At 41.9% G+C, this 21,596-nt stretch overlaps 1 protein-coding gene across 1 annotated transcript; it reads right to left on the minus strand.

The window, feature by feature from the left end:
* Positions 1 to 552: 552 nt before the first annotated feature.
* On the minus strand, positions 553 to 18,391 carry LOC115182582 (transmembrane protein 91). Its single transcript, XM_029744115.1, has 2 exons — positions 17,785 to 18,391; positions 553 to 1,220 (listed from the first exon to the last, which is right to left on the minus strand). The coding sequence occupies exons 1-2, from the start codon at positions 18,163 to 18,165 to the stop codon at positions 1,068 to 1,070; spliced, it is 534 nt and encodes a 177-aa protein (XP_029599975.1). The 5' UTR covers positions 18,166 to 18,391; the 3' UTR covers positions 553 to 1,067.
* Positions 18,392 to 21,596: the final 3,205 nt, after the last annotated feature.

Raw genomic sequence — 21,596 nt, forward strand, 5'->3', positions numbered from 1 at the left:
TTCTTTTGTGTTTTCACAAACAAAAATACAAGGTAAACACTTTTTCCAACAACTACATACTTTAGAGAAGGATGAAGTTGAACCCCTTGGTAAATAGAAGAGGTGAGCGTCACTGAATATATACTAAAATAAAATATATATCTAACTTAAAGAGTGTTATACACAATCTGGCAATATGTGACTATAAATGACATGGAATAGTGTGAACATTTCACCAAATGAATCAACTGTAAGGCCAAACTGGACCAGCGCTGCAATTTCTTTTGACTTCTAGGGCTAGATTCAATCCGTAGAGTGGAAGGCCATGTTCTTGCGTTTGCGGAGACTGCATTCACGGTAAACGCTGCATATGTTTACTAAATTGTAAATTACCTTTAAATTTAAATAGTGCTACACAGCTGATCTTCTGCGCTACAGTTTGAATCTAGGCCTTAGTCTCCACGGTTGTCCAAAATAAGTTGAGTTGAGTATTGCTTGTGCCATTGCTGACAGCACAGAACACTGAATTGAGCAAATTGATACATTTGTACAACAAGAAGTAAATATTTGACATTGAGTTGCAAAATGTTTATTCTTGTGAGTGGTAGCCTTACTGGCACTCTGTGTATTGACATCAAGTAATACATGTCCTCTCAGACTTTAAGAATAGTCTCTTTCTGCTGCATTCTCATAACATTGTCAAATCTGTCTCTAAACTCTGATATGACTTATCCATACACAGTGAATACACATACACTATCCTTTAGACATTTATTAGAAATATTCCAAAAAACGATCAGTATCCATCATTTGTTGTTTATTTATGTATATTAAACTTAAAATTAAACAGGCAAATTAATTAACAATTTAAACTATCTTGTCTGCAGGTATTTAAAAAAGTAAGTCATTATATATATAGTTTTTAAAAAAAGCATGTCATAAATGTTGATGAATAAACAGCATTATGTATCTCTTTGGAAAGTGCCTGTAACTGGCACCTACTGTATGTGGTCAAGATCAGGATGATTTTGGGGGCTGGGGTTGAGAGAAGCGGTGGCTGTGGTGCTAGCCGGTGTTTAGATGTCAGATCAGTGGATATTTTTGGCCAGGATGACGACGTAGACAATGTACAGGATGATGACGGTGATGCCGATACCCAGGGCGGAGTGGTTCAGTATCCGTGCTAGACGAGAACTCCTCTCAGCAACCTGCTGGTGACCCTGGTTGTTGGCGTCTCGAGTCTGAGAGCAGAGGGAGGACGGAGGAAGGAAGAAAGGGAAGGAGGGAGGGAGGGAAAGTTGTAATTGTTGTAATCATCATTCAGGAAAGAGAGAGTTAGAGAGAGACTTCAACGGAGAGAGTTCAAGATGATTTAGTGCCATGCTCTTATTTGATTTGAGTTATTTCAGGAGAAGCCGTATTCATTCACAAACACTATGCTTAGCCAACATGCCAACTAAGTCAGAAAATAAAAACCAAGGAGGGACATTTTTCTATCTCACTGTAGAGCATCTATAATAGATCATATTAACACCATACTAGTGATGATATAACAACTTGAACGCTAAGTTCCTGTGGCCACACCCCAAGCAGCACTAAGTTGAAACAGCTGTGGATGAAGCACCAACTGTACCTGTGTGCCAAATTCACTCTTGTAGCTCTCTGCCCTAGCTACAGTTTTAGGAATGGTGCTATATTGTGAGACACATTTTGACACATTGTGAGACACATATTGTGAGACACATTTTGTTGTTTCCTCTTGGGGGAAGAACAAGGTTTGACAGGCAATGCTAAACTTTCAGTCAACTAACTGAAGTCTCAGTGTCTTTGACTCATCACTCCTTGCCATGGACTTTACACTATAGACATCTCGGAGTAGCTGACTACCAGTCAGTATGAGTCACACACTAAGCAACAGTAAAGCTCTCAGCAAATTTTGAACAGTATGTGTGTGTCACATGCGGTCTTGGATTACTCTCTGGCTCCAAATCAGGAAGAGTCTTGTGACAAACAGGAAGTGCCTGTAAAACACAAACAACAGGCACCAAAATACCCACTCTTTAGTCCATGTTTAAAAAATAACAACATGCCCTCACACCCCCCTATAAGATCGCTCCCACTCAACAGTGACTTACTCAAGTCTCAATTGAATCAACCTCCCCCTAGTCACATGATGTTGTTAACATAGCCTCCATCTGTTTCTGTCCTCTGGTGAAATATGTGAGTTGGCTTCCACAGCAGGGCGAGGGTTGACTTAAGGTTTAGGCAGAGAGGGTCTGTGTTGATTTAGGGTAGTGTGGCGTGAGAAGGCCTGCCTGCTATTGTAAACCCTCCTCCTGATTACTGACAGCTGGTTCATAATTGTTTCTACACGGCTAGCTAGAGGAGAAGGGCTCCTTGGATCTCTTAACAGTGGACAGTTGTTGTGTTTCTGAGGGTCTGTGTACTTGCGTGTCTTGAATAATTATCTGGGCACTCCACCAAACGGTTTTCTTCCATTTCCTTGAGGTTCACAATATTTCCTCCATCCCATCTGTCTGTCTGTATGCTCTGTTTGTCGTGATATTGCAAAACTTGAAATACATATAGCCTATCCATTTACTAGGCTACTATGTCCAATTACATGAGAGATGTACGTGGTCATTTGTTGTATGGAATATGAAGGGCAGGATGTGAGATGCTTGATATGTGAGAAAATCCCAAGATCGAACAGAATCAGATCATTAACAGAGTCTCTCTTTCTAATCTCTGCGACATGAAGGGCCTTCTCAGTGACAGTACAGAAATACTGGTGAATGGGCCATTCATTGAGCAACCCAGTGAGCAATTATATTTTTTGGGGTAATTTAGCAGACACTCTAGAGTGATTCGTACTGCTTCCCTGTGGGAATCAAACCCAGAACCCTGGCATTGCAAGTGCCATGCTCTACCAACTTAGCCACACGGGACCACTATTGATTTACACTGTCAACAGATTTCTGCTGAAGAGAAGGTTGTCAAAGTGTAGTCAACTTTGTTCTAAAGGCAGAAAGAATCTGATTGGTTTAGGGAAGAACAAATCCGATTGGTTTCTAAAAGGTCAATGGGCGGAGTTTAACAGGTGCATATCTTGAAAACATGGAGGTTTGAACAGAGCATCTTGTAAATAAAAGTTTGAGTTAAAAGTTGTAACGTTTTGAAATATTTGTGATACAGTAGTCAGACAAATGTGACAACATCTCTTAGATACAACTAGTCTCCTGACTTGAAGCAAAGAGTAAAATGTAGCAAACTAGCAGCAACATGCTTAGCTAATCAGAGCAAGCTAGCTAGATAAGCATTTAGCAACCTCTTAGCTACTTATGTTGAATTAATAGACATACAACTAAGTCAGCTAACATTTGTTTTGTTGAAATGTTAAGTTGAAATGCAATTTTTTTTGACAGTTATGGACAGTTAAAATGCTAAGCTAAACAGAGCTAGTTGAATAGAGCTAATCTGGTTTCCTGGATGGTACTGTTGACTAACCCCATTCCGTACAAATTTGCGCAACAGCGGCATTCAAACGAGGCTGCAATGAAAACTATGGGACTGTAGTGACTGTGTTGGCATCAAAATCTGGGGTGTGAACTATGTTTCTATTAAAGCGTTGATTGACCTGGTAATGGCCAGGTATTGGAGTAAAGTTGAAAAAAACTGACCTCTCCGACGCTGTACGTTAAATTGTGACGTGTCATGACATAATGTACAGCACGCATAAAGCAACTCATTCTGTGTCGTACAGCTTCTCTCCATCAGGTGTAGTGCTTCTCTCGCAGTTTAAAAACAAGAAAGGGACAGGGACAGGTTAACGGGAATACCAAGTCAATTGTACAACGAAATGCATACATTTTTTGCGTCATCACTGCAAGCCATCATGCCTCTTAAAAGCCGCAACACCCGCTGTTAAGTTCTGAGGATAACTTTAGCGCCGCTCTAAAAACCAGATTCAAATTCAACACAAACCTTCAAATAGGTACAGTTTAAGTCAGAAGTTTACATACACCTTAGCCAAATACATTTAAACTCAGTTTTTCACAATTCCTGACATTTAGTCCTAGTAAAAATGCCCTGTCTTAGGTCAGTTAGGATCACCACTTTATTTTAAGAATGTGAAATGTCAGAATAATAGTGGAGAGAATGATTTATTTCAGCTTTTATTTCTTTCATCAAATTCCCAGTGGGTAAGAAGTTTACATACACTCAATTAGTATTTGGTAGCATTGCCTTTAAATTATTTAACTTGGGTCAAACGTTTTGGGTAGCCTTCCACAAGCTTCCCACAATAAGTTGGGTGAATTTTGGCCCATTCCTCCTGACAGAGTTGGTGTAACTGAGTCAGGTTTGTAGGCCTCCTTGCTCACACACACACTTTTTCAGTTCTGCCCACAAAGTTTCTATAGGACTGAGGTCAGGGCTTTGTGATGGACACTCCAATACCTTGACTTTGTTGTGCTTAAGCCACGTTGCCACAACTTTGGAAGTATGCTTGGGGTCATTGTCCATTTGGATGATCCATTTGCGACCAAGCTTTACCTTCCTGACTGATGTCTTGAGATGTTGCTTCAATATATAAATACATTTGATTTGATATATCCACAGAATTTTCCTTCCTCGTGATGCCATCTATTTTGTGAAGTGCACCAGTCCCTCCTGCAGCAAAGCACCCCCACAACATGATGCTGCCACCCCCGTGCTTCACGGTTGGGATGATGTTCTTCGGCTTGCAAGCCTCCCCCTTTTTCCTCCAAACATAACAATGGTCATTATGGCCAAACAGTTCTATTTTTGTTTCATCAGACCAGAGGACATTTCTCCAAAAAGTACCATCTTTGTCTTCATGTGCAGTTGCAAACCATACTCTGGCTTTTTTTGGCGGTTTTGGAAAAGTGGCTTCTTCTTTGCTGAGCGGCCTTTCAGGTTGTGTCGATATAAGACTGGTTCTACTGTGGATATAGATACTTTTGTACCTATTTCCTCCAGCATCTTCACAAGGTCCTTTGCAGTTGTTCTGGGATTGATTTGCCCTTTTCGCACCAAAGTACGTTCATCTCTAGGAGACAGAACGCGTCTCCTTCCTGAGCAGTATGACGGCTGCGCAGTCCCATGGTGTTTATACTTGCGTACTATTTTTTGTACAGGTGAACGTGCTACCTTCAGGCGTTTGGATATTGCTCCCAATCATGAAATATACTTGTGGAGGTCTACAATTTTTTTCTGAGGTCTTGGCTGATTTCTTTTGATTTTACCATGATATCGAGCAAAGAGTCACTGAGTTTGAAGGTCGGCCTTGAAATAAATCCACAGGTACACCTCCAATTGTCTCAAATGACGTCAATTAGCCTATCAGAAGCTTCTAAAGCATGACATAATTTTCTGGAATTTTCCAAGCTGTTTAAAGGCACAGTCAACTTAGTGTATGTAAACTTCTGACCCACTGGAATTGTGATACAGTGAATTATAAGTGAAATAATCTGTCTGTAAACAATTGTTGGAAAAATTACTTGTTTCATGCACCAAGTAGATGTCCTAACCGACTTGCCAAAACTATAGTTTGTTAACAAGAAATTTGTGGAGCGGTTGAAAAACGAGTTTTAATGACTCCAACGTAAGTGTATGTAAACTTCCGACTTCAACTGTACTGTATGTAATGACACATTATATAAATTCTTTATAGTGTTTCATTTACATTTTAGAGGTGATAAGTTGGACAGATCGGGTGAAGAAATTTGTTTCCGCACACAGCTTATCTCCCCCTTTTCTTATCTCGCAGTAGGTTTCGCTTCCCCACCCGTCATTTTTAAAAAGACCCGACGGAGCTCATTGCCTTCTTCAATCATGCAGAGACGGGCAACATGAATGTCTCGTCATTGATTTTGCCGGAAACGGGAGAAATTGTGCTTAGAATGGTATTCATATTACAGTTGACCTGGAAGTACTATGTTTTTGGGGTGCTAAAATAAGGTAAATTGTACATTACAGTGCGATGTACAGAAGTGCGTTAGATTAGTAACTACATCCTTTCTTATTCCACTAAGATATAATCAATGAAGCAATATTTACAAGAGTAGACCAAAAACAAACTCTACCATTTTCTACCTAATATACAGTACGTACATGAGGGTAGAGTAGGGTACTGTCAGTAATGGGGATAAGAGGGATGAGTGTGTATAAGCAATATATGGATAGATAAAGGGGCTATCAAAGGGTTAACTGAAACAATGCTGTTGCTATTTTCATTGACAGCTATGTCTCTACACCTAAAATTTGACAGAAAAATGTGGGGTGTGGACTGTATTAATTGTGTAATTACTGGGAGTTGAACACAGAAGTTGTGGTGTTTGGTGCATCTGGGCTCTCCATTAAATGATTATCCCTTAAATTACCTCATTTTCAGCCACTTTCCCTTCATTACATTTACATTTTAGTCATTTAGCAGACGCTCTTATCCAGAGTGACTTACATTAGTGAATGCATTCATTTCATAAATGTTTTCTCTGTACTGGTTCCCCTTGGGAATCGAACCCACAACCCTGGCGTTGCAAACACCTTGCTCTACCAACTGAGCCACATGCATGTTGCTTATAGGTTCAGCTTAACACATGCCGGATTCATGCCACTAACGGTCCTGCTTACAAAGGAGCTGTGTTCGACAATGTTTCAAATTCATAGATTTGTTAGTTGTTGGGGCCATGATTGTTTATGTTTTTCTAGTCTAAGGCATGGCCACTATAACTTATTTTCCGCATCTCTGTTTACTCAAAGTGCACCCTGTGACATTAAACACTAAAAAACAGAGCCTAAAAGATAATAGATAATAAATAATATGTCATAAATGGATGTCTGAGATAAAGAAAACAGCCAAATATTGAAGTACTATTCTCAACATATCGTGACAGTCACAATAAAAATAACATTCACAATGAAGTTCAGGGTTTAGAGCAAATACCAACAGCGTAAGCAACATCCTATTTGGACCAGTGGTAATGACCCTATTCATTCCCAACAACCCATGGGGCCCAGACAGGGGCCGCTTCATAAAAGGAGGCTGGGGTATCCTAGCAACTGGTGTTAATAGAGTTAGTGTGTGTAATCATTTTCTGTTATTGCCAGAGTACAGTGTAAATAATATTCAAATAATAACTGTGTAAGCACCGTTTTCTTCAGAATGTTAAGAAGACAGGAAAATAGGTGTAATGGATTACTAAATGAACTTGAAACTTGACAAGGGAAACAATAGACAAGCGACTCCTTTTGAAGACAATTTCCAGGAAATTGTGTGCAATCTCCAAAAAGGATCTGTTCATCGTCCTGTCCGTATTTCATGGCAAATCACTCTAAAACATTTCAAAGCATACTGACTGGAAAACACACAGCCTGCGACACACAGACACAAATCTAAAAACACTTCCAGCCACAGACACGCAACCACACACAAGCACGAGCACACACGCATGAGCACACATGCACACGCGCACACACACGCACACGCACACGCACACGAGCACAATAGCTTCTTTCTGCTCTCTGATTATGCCCTCTTGTCTGCCATGTAAGAAAGGCCCCACAGTGTGAATGTTGAATTGCCAAGAGGCAGAGATTCCTGTTGCCCTCCCCTCCCCCGGCCTGTACCTCTATTGACCCTCCCACAGCCTTTTCCTTTCCTCCTACCCCTCCCAGACAACCTGGCGCAAATCCCAAACACAACAGATCCCAAACACAATGCGACTCCCCCTCTCGTGTGTTAGGCCAGGAAAAACATGCTGAAATGTGGAAAGTCCTATAAATCACAACATAACAATATCCTGTATAGATCTCGAACTAACCTAAAACAATCCAAACTCAATAAAATACGGAATACAACTAACCTACAGTGCATTCGGCAAATATTCAGACCCCTTCACTTTTTCCACATTTAGTTACAGTACAGCCTTATTCTAAAATGGATTAAATAAGGAGATGACTGTGGACTACAGGAAAAGGAGGACAGAGCACGCCCCCATTCTCATCGACGGGCTGTAGTGGAGCAGGTTGAGAGCTTAAATGCCTTGGTTTCCACATCAACAATAAACTAACATGGTTCAAGCACACCAAGACGTGAAGAGGACACAACAAAACCTATTCCCCCTCAGGAGACTGAAAAGATTTGGCATGGGTCTTGAGATCCTCAAAAGGTTCTACAGCTGCACCATCGAGAGCATCCTGACTGGTTGCATCACCGCCTGGTAAGGCAACTGCTCGGCCTCCGACCGCAAGGCACTACAGAGGGTAGCGCATATGGCCCAGTCCATCACTGGGGCCAAGCTTCCTGCCATCCAGGACCTCTATACCAGGTGGTGTCAGAGGAAGGCCCTAAAAAGTGTCAAAGACTCCAGCCACACCAGTCATAGACTGTTCTCTCTGCTACCGCATGGCAAGCGGTACCGGAGCGCCAAGTCTAGGTCCAAGAGGCATCTAAACAGCTTCTACCCCCAAGCCATAAGACTCCTGAACATCTAATCAAATGGCTATCCAGACTATTTGCACTGCCCCCCCCTTTACGCTGCTGCAAATCTCTTTTATTATCTATGCATAGTCACTTCCCACAGTTGACAGTACATGTCAGACCAAAAACCATGCCACGAGGTCAAAGGAATTGTATGTAGAGTTCTAAGACAAGATTGTGTCAAGGCACAGATCTGGGGAAGGGTACCGAAACATTTCTGCAGCAATGAGGGCCCTGAGAACACAGTGGCCTCCATCATTCTTAAATGGAATAAGTTTGGAACCACCAAGACTCTTCCTCGAACTGGCTGCCCGGCCAAACTGAACAATCGGGGGAGAAGGGCCTTGGTCAGGGAGGTGACCAAAAACCCGATGGTCACTCTGACAGAGCTCCAGAGCTCCTCTGTGGAGATGGGAGAATCTTCCAGAAGGACAACCATCTCTGCAGCATTCCACCAATCAGGCCTTTATGGTAGAGTGGCCAGTAAAAGGCACATGACAGCCCGCTTGGAGTTTGCCAAAAGGCACCTAAAGGACTCTGACCATAAGAAACAAGATTCTCTGGTCTGATGAAACCAAGATTGAACTCTTTGGCCTGAATGCCAAGCGTCACATCTTGAGGAAAGCTATCACAATCCCTACGCTGAAGCATGGTGTCGGTAGCATCATGCTGTGGGGTGTTTTTTCAGTGGCAGGGACTGGGAGACTAGTCAGGATCGAGGGAAAGATGAATGGTGCAAAGTACAGAGAGATCCTTGATGGAAACCTGCTCCAGAGGGCTCAAGACCTCAGACTGGGGTGAAGGTTCACCTTCCAACAGGACAACGACCGTGAGCACACAGCCAAGACAATGCAGGAGTAGCTTTGGGACAAGTCTCTGAATGTCCTTGAGTGGCCCAGCCAGAGCCCTGACTTGAACCTGATCGAACATCTCTGGAGAGACCTGAAAATAGCTGTGCAGCAACGCTCCCCATCCAACCTGACAGAGCTTGAGAGGATCTGCAGAGAAGAATGGGAGAAACTCCCCAAATGCGGTTGTGCCAAGCTTGTAGCGTCATACCCAAGAAGACTCGAGGCTGTAAGCGCTGCCAACAGTGTTTCAACAAAGGGTCTGAATACTTATGTAAATGTGATATTTCAGTTTTTATTTGTAATACATTTGCAAAAAAATCTAAAAAACTGTTTTTCCTTTGTCATTATGGGTTATTGTGTGTAGATTGATGGGGATTTTTTTAAATCCATTTTAGAATGACGCTATAATGTAACAAAATGTGGAAAAAGTTAAGGGGTCTGAATACTTTCCAAATGCACTGTATGTAATCCAAGGGAATCATTTCCACAACAGTAGCCGGCAGGAAATAGGACATCATGATTTCACCAGCTTTCCAAGGACATAACTCCATTTCTTTCTACATTTATTTTTGAGGAAGAAACAATGTACTGTAACACATTTTTAAAAACATACATTTTCCTAGATACATAACTCCTTTGTATCTCTCCCCGTCTGGGAATAGTTTTAAGATTTTATTTTAACCTTTATTTAACTAGGCAAGTCAGCTAAGAACAAATTCTTATTTTCAATGATGGCTTAACTGGGTGGGTTAACTGCCTTGTTCAGGGGCAGAACAATAGACTTTTACTTAGTCAGCTCAGGGAATCGATCTTGCAACCTTTCGGTTACTAGTCCAATGCTCTAACCACTAGGCTACCTGCCACCCCAAGATTGGCTGGTGGTGTACTCTATGTGAGTGGGCATTAAGTTTATGTGCCAGTCAGACAGTGCTGCTGAATGGGAGACACAGAAGAGAAAACTGTGTTCGCAGTCTGGCTTGTCACCTCTGTACGCAGTGCCCGCCAGACATTGGCAACTAGCAGCTTGCCGCAACTGAGGCAGGGTGGGAAGGGCTCGGTGTGGGATAGTCATGCCCAAGCTTCCTGGCAGAGTGTCAAGTAGCCTCTTAGCGAGATAATACACCACTCACCCATTACCGTATGTCTCCTCCAGGCCTGAACTGGGTGCAGTCACGCCTTCTCCTGGTCTCCCGCTCCCATTGTCAAGCACACCCGGACTTCATCAGTACCTTGATTACTTCCCCTTTATTTAGCCCTCTGTAGCCTCTGTCATCAGGCAGTATTGGTTTGTTTTCATTCACGGTCTGTACGCTTCTCATGTTTTGTCGATCTGCATTCTTCATGATTAAACTCACCTTCTGCACCTGCTTCCTGACTCCCGGCACATACATGACTAGTGCTCAACTGTTTACAGTTGAGCTATAGGGAGGCCATTATCCCATTATATTTACCATGATTTCTATTCTAGTTAGTTTAACACAGGTTTCCTTCAGTGTTGTGTTGATAAAAGATGCCCAAATTACAGTCCATGGTACACAATACTTACAGTTCATGGCAGTAAACATCTAAGTTATACTTTTGACTCATCTGTCCATAGAACATTCTTCCAAGAGTCTTGATGATCATCCAGGTGCTTCCAGATGCTTTTTGGCAAACTTGAGAGTCACATTTTTGGATGAGATGGGTTCCCATTATCTCTGGCGAAAACCAAACTATGCATTCCACAGTAAGAACCTCATACCAACGGTCAAGCATGGTGGTGGTAGTGTGACGGTTTGGGGATGCTTTGCTGCTTCAGGACCTGGACGACTTTCCTTAATAGAAAGAACCATGAATTCTGCTCTGTATCAGAGAATTCTACAGGAGAATGTCAGGCCATCTGTCTGTGAGTTGAAGCTGAAGCGCAGCTGAGTCATGCAGCAAGACAATGATCCAAAACACACAATCAAGTCTACATGAAAATGGTTAAAAAGCTGCAAAACGTAAGTTTTGGTATGGCCTAGTCAAAGTACAAACCAAATCCCAATTGAGATGTTGTGGCAGGACTCGAAACGAGCAGTTCATGCTTGAAAACCCACAAATATCACTGAGTTAAAGTAGTTCTGCGCGCAAGAAAAATTCCTCCACAGAGATGTGAGGGACTGATCAACAACTACAAGAAGCATCTGGTTGCAGTTATATTTTTCATGGCACTATAGAATTTTCAGTATGGAAAAGGAAAGCTGGTAAAATAAAAGTGAAAAACTCTCCAGAAAAGTACAAATGACTATAACAGATTACCGAATAGCATGTCCAGGTAAACTGCTCCTATTTGTAAGGAATGAGGGATTCCATAATGGATTAAAGACCCACTTGAAATGTTTGTTTGTTCCCTACATGTAACCACAAAGAAATTAACCAGATACATTTCAGGTTGTTTGCTCATGATTATGCTGCATGGGACAAAAACATTAAAAAAAAAATATATATATATATATATATATATGTATATGTGTTTATTAGCTAAGTGAACATGTCATACAACCTGCATTGTTGTCTGTCTCCCTAACTCTACTCAACTCTGTTTATGTTAGCCCGGGGTTACCTCATCAAAAAGAGTGATAGTGTTACTGTAAAGTGTGAAGAAGATGCAAAATTATGGCCTTAATGTCCTCGTGGCAAGCTAACATTCTCACAGGTGATGTCAAGTTCTGTTTTAGGGCATGCTCACCACTTAGGGTGAGCTGTTTTAGGGCATGCTCACGGCCTTATCTTCGGACGGTAAGTTGGTGGTTGTAGACATCCCTCTAGTGGTGTGGGGGCTGTGCTTTGGCAAAGTGGGTGGGGTTATATCCTGCCTGTTTGGCCGTGTCCGGGGGTATCATCGGATGGGGCCACAGTGTCTTCTGATCCCTCCTGTCTCAGCCTCCAGTATTTATGCTGCAGTAGTTTATGTGCCGGGGGGCTAGGGTCAGTCTGTTTCATCTGGAGTATTCTCTTGTCTTATCCGGTGTCCTGTGTGAATTTAAATATGCTCTCTCTAATTCTCTCTTTCTCTCTTTCTTTCTTTCTCTCGGAGGACCTGAGCCCTAGGACCATGCCTCGGGACTACCTGGCATGATGACTCCTTGCTGTCCCCAGTCCACCTGGCCATGCTGCTGCTCCAGTTTCAACTGTTCTGCCTGCGGCTACGGAACCCTGACCTGTTCACCGGACGTGCTTGTTGCACCCTCGACAACTACAATGATTATTATTATTTGACCATGCTGGTCATTTATGAACATTTTAACATCTTGACCATGTTCTGTTATAATATCCACCCGGCACAGCCAGAAGAGGACTGGCCACCCCTCATAGCCTGGTTCCTCTCTAGGTTTCTTCCTAGGTTTTTGGCCTTTCTAGGGAGTTTTTCCTAGGGAGTTTTTCCTAGCCACCGTGCCTCTTTCACATGCATTGCTTGCTGTTTGGGGTTTTAGGCTGGGTTTCTGTACAGCACTATGAGATTTCAGCTGATATACGAAGGGCTATATAAATAAATTTGATTTGATTTGATTTGACTTACTCCATTCCAGCCATTATTGTGAGCCATCCTCACTTCAGCAGCCTCCGGTGAATTGCCCACTAGATAATGGATAGTCTGTATGATCAGTCATTTTAATGTAATCTTTCTGGGTTAAAGACCTGAAAACAGCACACCTCCAATAAATCCATATCCATGCTGTAAAAATCATAAACAGGACACCTGCAGTGGTGTTTATGCTTGGAGAACACTCCATCTCCGTGTCTGACTCAGTCTACTATATTAGTACGGGATGGTTAAGCTAACTTAGGCTAATGTGGGTGGCAGGTAGCCTAGTGGTTAGAGTATTGGACTAGTAACCGAAAGGTTGCAAGATCGAATCCTTGATCTGACAGGTTAAAAATCTGTCGTTCTGCCCCTGAACAAGGCAGTTAACACTGTTCCTAGGCTGTCATTGGAAATAAGAATGTGTTCTTAACTGACATGCCTAGTTAAATAAAGAAAAAATGCTATTGTTTGAGGCGAGTGCACAGTTATGAACTTGAAAATGTATTAATAAACCAATTAGGCACAGTTGGGCAGTCTTGATACAACATTTTGAACAGAAATACAATGGTTCATTGAATCAGTCTAAAATGTTCCACATACACTGCTGTCATCTAGTGTTCAAAATCTAAATTGCGCCTAACCTGGAATAGTACATTATGGCCATTCTTTTGCATTTCAAAGATGATGAAAAAATACATTAAAAAAATGCATGTTTTTTTCTTTGTATTATCTTTTACCAGATCTAATGTGTTATCTCCTACATTTCACATTTCAACAAACTTCAAAGTGTTTCCTTTTAAATGGTACCAAGAAAATGCATATCCTTGCTTCAGGTCCTGAGCTACAGGCAGTTAGATTTGGGTATGTCATTTTAGGTGAAAATAGAAAAAAAGGATGCAATCTAAGAGGTTTAAAGCATCAGATCAAACCTACAGTGGGGGGAAAAAGTATTTGATCCCCTGCTGATTTTGTACGTTTGCCCACCGATAAAGAAAGGATCAGTCTGTAATTTTAATGGTAGGTTTATTTGAACAGTGAGAGACAGAATAACAACAAAAATATCCAGAAAAACGCATGTCAAAAATGTTATAAATTGATTTGCATTTTAATGAGGGAAATAAGTATTTGACCCCCTCTCAATCAGAAAGATTTCTGGCTCCCAGGTGTCTTTTATACAGGTAATGAGCTGAGATTAGGAGCACACTCTTAAAGGGAGTGCTCCTAACCGCAGCTTGTTACCTGTAAAAAAGACACCTGTCCACAGAAGCAATCAATCAATCAGATTCCAAACTCTCCACCATGGCCAAGACCAAAGAGCTCTCCAAGGATGTCAGGGACAAGATTGTAGACCTACACAAGGCTGGAATGGGCTACAAGACCATCGCCAAGCAGCTTGGTGAGAAGGTGACAACATTTGGTGCGACTATTCGTAAATGGAAGAAACAGAAAAGAACTGTCAATATCCCTCGGCCTGGGGCTCCATGCAAGATCTCACCTCGTGGGGTTGCAATGATCATGAGAACGGTGAGGAATCAGCCCAGAACTACACGGGAAGATCTTGTCAATGATCTCAAGGCAGCTGGGACCATAGTCACCAAGAAAACAATTGGTAACACACTACGCTGTGAAGGACTGAAATCCTGCAGCGCCCGCAAGGTCCCCCTGCTCAAGAATACATATACATGCCCGTCTGAAGTTTGCCAATAAACATCTGAATAATTCAGAGGACAACTGGTTGAAAGTGTTGTGGTCAGATGAGACCAAAATGGAGCTCTTTGGCATCAACTCAACTCGCCGTGTTTGGAGGAGGAGGAATGCTGCCTATGACCCCAACAACACCATCTCCACCGTCAAACATGGAGGTGGAAACATTATGCTTTGGGGGTGTTTTTCTGCTAAGGGGACAGGACAACTTCACCGCATCAAAGGGACGATGGACGGGGCCATGTACCGTCAAATCTTGGGTGAGAACCTCCTTCCCTCAGCCAGGGCATTGAAAATGGGTCGTGGATGGGTATTCCAGCATGACAATGACCCAAAACACACGGCCAAGGCAACAAAGGAGTGGCTCAAGAAGAAGCACATTAAGGTCCTGGAGTGGCCTAGCCAGTCTCCAGACCTTAATTCCATAGAAAATCTGTGGAGAGAACTGAAGGTTCGAGCTGCCAAACGTCAACCTCGAAACCTTAATGACTTGGAGAAGATCTGCAAAGAGGAGTGGGACAAAATCCCTCCTGAGATGTGTGCAAACCTGGTGGCCAACTACAAGAAACGTCTGACCTCTGTGATTGCGAACAAGGGTTTTGCAACCAAGTACTACGTCATGTTTTTGCAGAGGGGTCAAATACTTATTTCCCTCATTAAAATGCAAACCAATTTGTAAGTCGCTCTGGATAAGAGCGTCTGCTAAATGACTTAAATGTAAATGTAATAACATTTTTGACATGCGTTTTTCAGGATTTTTTAGTTGTTATTCTGTCTCTCACTGTTTAAATAAACCTACCATTAAAATTATAGACTGATCATTTCTTTGTAAATGGGCAAACGTACAAAATCAGCAGGGGTTCAAATACTTTTCCCCCCCACTGTAGGTCTGACAGATTGATTCCAGAGTATCTTCTGGAAGCTTTCATGCGATCTGTCCCCAGATAGCCTTTTCAGTTGTGTAAACCTGGAAAGAAATTGTGGAAACAACAATCTGTTGTTTGTGTTGATACCCAAAACATAAGGAGGCATGAATTTGTTTTTCCAATGACTTTAGGGTGTTGCACAGATACGAATCCGCTCTGGTGGCTTCAGTTTAGGAGAAAATGGAACATAACTTTATGGCAGTGAGTCAAGGCAATTGAATGCAAGCTTCACAATGTTTATTCTTCTTCTTATTATTATTATTGTGAAAACATGTCTAGCCTGTCTATCTATGTGTAACGGGGTTGACCTGTTATGCTCAACCCACTCAGTTTTCCACCACGAAACACCAGAAAAGGGCCAAAAGAGTAGAACCAGCTCACCTGCTTTTACACTATTATTTGACTATTAGATGTTCAGTGTTTCTATTGAAAATAATATTTAAAAAGGAATAGTTTCACCATATTAAAACAAGAGTTCAGTTCACGTAACAGGGTTGACCTTTAAATGAGGAACAGGTTGTTGTTTTTTCCCCTTAAAATGAATCACTAATCACAAAATAAATAATAATCTACAGAAATGACGTTGTGAAAGTAACAAAATAATTAATGGTGATAAGGGTGGAAAGTTGGCGTTAAGTGGGTTAAAATACACAGAGGGACGTCTCAAAATGTGTCAAAATGCAGAATATTTGCACTTTAGCAAGTCTTTATTTATATATAAAATCTGATTTATTGAAAATTCCAAGTGGCCTATATTAAAACCAGTTAAATGTAATCGAAAATGTAATCTACATCATCCACAAAAGTAATTATTTATCATGAGAGGGCCATAAACAATAACTAGTAATCTACATACTCAAGGAAATGTTAACATCTCACCTTTCTGGTAATAATAGTTGCTGATATGAATAGCCCTTGACTTGCTCAGGAGAGGAGGAACTTCACTGAGCGATTATGTCTATGATGGATGTGGATGAAGTGAATTCACCAGCACATTGTTCAACCTCAGTTGATGTTGTTATCATATTAGAAGTCATCCACTGGGTTTTGATACTTGATATTAAGCCACTGTCTCATTGTGAAATAAAGATGCCCATAATAACATCTTAGAGGTCTTCAACCTCCTTTCCCTCTTTACCAGGCTTTGACCCGGCTGTTTCCACCATTACCCACATTGATCTATATGAGTCATGAGTCAACAATTAGCTGTCCATCCTGATATGCGTTTGAAATCCCAGTAAGTAAGTAAAGAGACTTGCTATGTGCACACTGTCCACAGAATGAGGTGGAAACTGAGCTGCACTTCCTAACCTCATACCAAATGTATGACCATATTAGAGACACATATTTCCCTCAGATTACACAGATCCACAAAGAATTCCAAAACAAATCCAGTGTGCAATCTGTGATATACCACAGTGTGCAATCACAGAGGCAAGATTTGTGACCTGTTGCCAAAAGAAAAGGGCAACCAGTGAAAAACAAACACCATTGTAAATACAACCTGTATTTACGTTTTATTTATTTTCCCTTTTGTACTTTAACTATTTGCACATCATTACAACACTGTATATAGACATAATGACATTTGAAATGTCTTTATTCTTTTGGAACTTTTGTAAGTGTAATGTTCACTGTACATTTTTTGTTCATTTAAATTTTGTTTATTATTCCATCCATTTCCTATCCCTCTTCTCAGTGTGGCTGTCCATTCGAGGGTGAGGTTTGGCAAAGGACATGGGGGAGGGTTGTTGGAGTTCTCGTTTTGTCTTTTGCGATTTGATAAGCCCAGAATACCTTTTACATTTTGAATACCACCTCCTCTTACGTCACTCACACAGTCAAGTCACCCGCATGTTTAGCCACCCATATTTAACCACCCATTTTTAACCACCCATATTCCGGGAAGGGTCCCTCTCTTTCTTACACACACTCTCCCCAATTCCCACTTTGTACCCCATCTCCCCTCCCCCGATCCCCTCAAACCACCATATCCTGAGGATATTGTTCAAAACAGAACTCAAGACTGTGAGACACCCACAATGTAAGACCAAAACTATCACAAACATGTCCCTCTCCCCAGCTATGCAGCCCGGTAACTGGGTTTCTTGGATAACGCTAAAAAAAGACTAGAGTGAGAAATACACTACTGACTACTCTACAAAATGAAAAAAGTTATGTTCTGTGAATTATTTGGGATACATATCTACTGGAAACACATTAGTCTACATTACATTTAAATACTCTTAAAACAGAAATAAAAGTCCCACTCACCGAGATGGAGTAGATAAGTGCAGCGATGCCAAGTGGCAGGCAGCAGCACAGCATGGTGAAAATGGAGTAGCCCAGGTAGTCTGGCAGAGGGTAAGGCAGAGCTCCATGGGTCACAAACACCGTAGGCTGGACTGTGACGGTGGACTGGGGGTACTCTCCCTGGGGGTATGGCTGTCCGTAAGGGGCCCCAGGAGCTCCTCCATACTGGGGCGGTGGTGCGTAGCCCTGGGGATTGGCGGGGTAGCCTGCTGGGACAGGGTATCCTGTGTTGGGGTACTGGGGGTGGTCCTGGTAGGGTGGAGGAGCTGGTTGTCCCATCCCAGACTTCTCATCTGGGTTCCAGCCTGGTGGTGGGGCGTTTGGCATCTTGTTGGGATCCATTTTTTGTGCTGTTGGTGATTTGTTTCCCTTTTGTCTTGCTTCTCTTTTTCTTTATTTTGTGCCTCCTCTCAATCTCTCCAAGTGTTCTTCTGTGTCTCTCTGCCTAAACTGTCTGCCTGCCTACAAGCTGTGTAAAGCAAGCAATTATGTTCTCTCTCCCCCTCCCCTGTCCGTCCCTGGCAGCTCATTATGTTTAGAGGAGGCCTGTGTGGGTGAGCTGACAGGGAAGGGTTAGGGGTGGGGAAAGACTGAGTAGCTGACTGGAGTCAAATAACAAGTCCAGCAGTCAGGCAGAAATGCTGTCCATCTAATGCAGAGGTACCGTAGCCTGGATAGGAGTTGGGCACAACCCCATGGTGATATTTTGAACTACACCAGTAACAGTCACATTGAATTATTGTACTTATTGATGACTCTTCAGTGCAAGATATTCAAATACTTATTTTTCTTTGTTTTGATGTAAAACTGTATATTTGATACTGTAATAAGGTAAAACTGTAACAAAAGTAACGCTTAAAGTATTTGTTTATGGTAAGTAAAACTGTATATTTGATACTGTAATAAGGTAAAACTATAAGAAAAGTGAGGCTTAAAGTATTTGTTTATGGTAAGTGTCACGCCCTGACCTAAGAGAGCCGTTTTTCTCTGTTTGGTTAGGTCAGGGTGTGACATGGGGTGGGCATTCTATGTGTTGTATGTCTATGTTTTTTTTTTCTTTGATTGGCTGAGTATGGTTTCCAATCAGAGGCAGCTGTCATTCGTTGTCTCTGATTGGGAATCATACTTAGGCAGCCTTTTTCCCCTCCTTCAGTTGTGGGTAATTATATTCTTTCTGTGAGTGTTTTGAGTGCGCCACGGTTGTGTCTGTTTTACCTGTTTCGTGGTTTATTCGGTTTCACTCATAAAGTATGTGGAATTACCGGCACGCTGAACCTTGGCTGATCTATGACAGGGAGTTTGAGGACAGTGAACGTGACAGTAAGTGAACACAGGAAAAAAACAGCAAAGACTGTTGATTGAAGAATAAGAAGAAAAATTAACAAAGATAATGTAACAAATGACAAGGCAATAAGATAATGTAACAAGATGACGTATCATAATACAACAAGATAATGTAACAAACAATAATACAACAAGATAATGTAGCATCGATAATGTAACAAGATAATGTAATATGATGAAATAGCAAGACTGTAACAAATTATAATGTTAAATGACAATGCAACAAGACAATGTAACATTATGATAATGCGGCAAAAATAATGTAACATAGGCAATAATGCAATAAGATAATGTAATAAAAATAGATGGGTCCAGTCGGCCGGCCAAATAGGTCTAGTCGGCCTGCTGGCCAGATAGGACAGGACGAATGGCCAAATGAGACCAGTCGGTCATCCAGCCAAATGGGACCAGTCGGCCGGCCAGGTAGGTAGGTCCGGCCAAGTAGGTAGGTCTGACCCGCTGGCTAGGTAGGTTAGTCCGGCCAGAAGGATAGGTCAAGCCGGCCATTAAGCTAGGTCCGGCCTGCCAGGTTTGAAAAAATGTGGTGTGGCTGTGTTCAGTCATTATGGTCCAGGCCTTTGAAACCAACCTGGTCTCAGAGCGTTTCCTATTATTCTGCAAGTAAATCCGAAACACTCCGTATGATATGTTACGTTTTGTATGGTATGTATTAATTTGTGGATGTCCTTCACTCATTTCATATGTTTACGAATTACAATTCAAATTTTATCTTACGAATTTGCGTTAGCTAGCTGGCTAACATTAGCTAAACTAGGGGTTAGGATTAGGGGTTAGGGTTAAGTTTAGGAGTTAGGTTAAAGAGTTAAGGTTAGGGGAATGGTTAACTAACATGCTAAGTAGTTACAAAGTAGTTAAAACGTAGTTGAGAAGTTGCTGAAATGCTGAAGTTGTTGCTGACGAGATTCAAACTCGCAAACTTATACATCCACCCTACTTTCGTTTTTGCTGTAATGGAAATGTTTGTTTGTGCTTTTCTTATAACTCATTTCTGAACACAATTTATGTGTTCATGCAGGTGGTTGACTGTACACATCCTCACTATCAGTAGCTGCAATTTGGCAATACGCCCAGAGCTTGTTTTGAAATATATCTCAGTTTCAAGGTCTCAGCTTAGAGAGAAGAAGCCTCGTGAGGTATTGGCCTATCACGTGTTATGAAGCAGTATTGGTCAGTCACATGAATGAAACAAAACGGTAATGAGTAAGAATTATGCTAAATCATGCAAATATAACTTGTCTGTGTATAGCCATATATAAGACAACTGCTGGGACTGCCCTGGCAGAGCTCCTGATTGACATGTGTACTATGGTACATTGAGTTGGTTGGAACCTCTCCAGTGCGCTGACAAATAAACAATGATTAATTTAAGACAACATATCAAATTGCTTAGAAGAAGGCTGTCTCGTGATGGCATGGTCAGCATAATGTTTATAACACATTTCTAATTTACAGTATTTAACCAAAACTTGTTTGCCTTTGCCAATATAGCGGACATGAGCCAAAGAATGGTTGCTCATGGTCACGTGAAGGAGTAGCTCCGCCTGCAACTTCAAAATCAGTGTCTGCCCTCGGCCCAAGAGGGAATTTCCTATTGGTCTAATGGTAAGACGTTGGTTTCTTCTGCGGTAAACTCGGGGTTTGTATCCCTTCTGTCACACCAGGAAGCTGAAACTCGGCCGCAAGTGGAACTTCCAGCAAGGCAATAACCCCAAGCACACATCAAAATCAACATTTTGCAATTTCCAATTGCTGGTCAAAAGTAGTGCACTATATAGGGAATAGAGTTCCACTTGGGGTGCAGCCCTGAGAAATGTGATTAAACTTCAACTGCTAAACCGTCACTCAGGCTGTCAGAACATTACTTTTGCCATTGTCAAAGCAGGGGGAAATTAAACGTCTCTACAGAACAGATGGCATTCACTGGTTGTGGAATAGATGAAAACTATTCAATCAAACAGATTCATGTAGCTCCACCCTATAGAAGAAAGAAATAGAAACATACAAACCTTTCTCTACCTTTTCCCCACCCCATCTTTCTGCATAATGATAACAAAGCCTTTTCCCTGTCATTTTAACTGTAGGCCTATTCCTGTTGTTCAGCCATCAAACCATTAACACATTTAACATTACTCTGTACATTACCCTATCCCATCTGGACAAAAGGAATACCTATGTAAGAATGCTGTTCACTGACTATTGCTCAGCATTCAATACCCAGGCCCTGGGTCTCAACCCCGCCCTGTGCAATTGGGCCCTGGACTTCCTGACGGGACACCCCCAGGTGGTGAAGGTAGGAAACAGCACCTCCACTACGCTAATCCTCAACACTCTCCCACAAGGGTGCGTGCTCAGCCCCTTCCTGTACTCCCTGTTCACCCATGACTGAGTGGTCATGCACGCCTCCAACT

This window comes from Salmo trutta, chromosome 3, assembly GCF_901001165.1.
Source record: "Salmo trutta chromosome 3, fSalTru1.1, whole genome shotgun sequence".
Lineage (NCBI taxonomy): Eukaryota > Metazoa > Chordata > Actinopteri > Salmoniformes > Salmonidae > Salmo > Salmo trutta.

Excerpts from the sequence above, each read along its gene's own strand:
- LOC115182582 (XM_029744115.1), bottom strand. The coding sequence starts at position 18,165 with ATGGATCCCAACAAGATGCCAAACGCCCCACCACCAGGCTGGAACCCA. Across the intron at positions 1,221-17,784 it reads CACTTATCTACTCCATCTCG|ACTCGAGACGCCAACAACCA; the intron begins GTGAGTGGGACT and ends CTCTGCTCTCAG.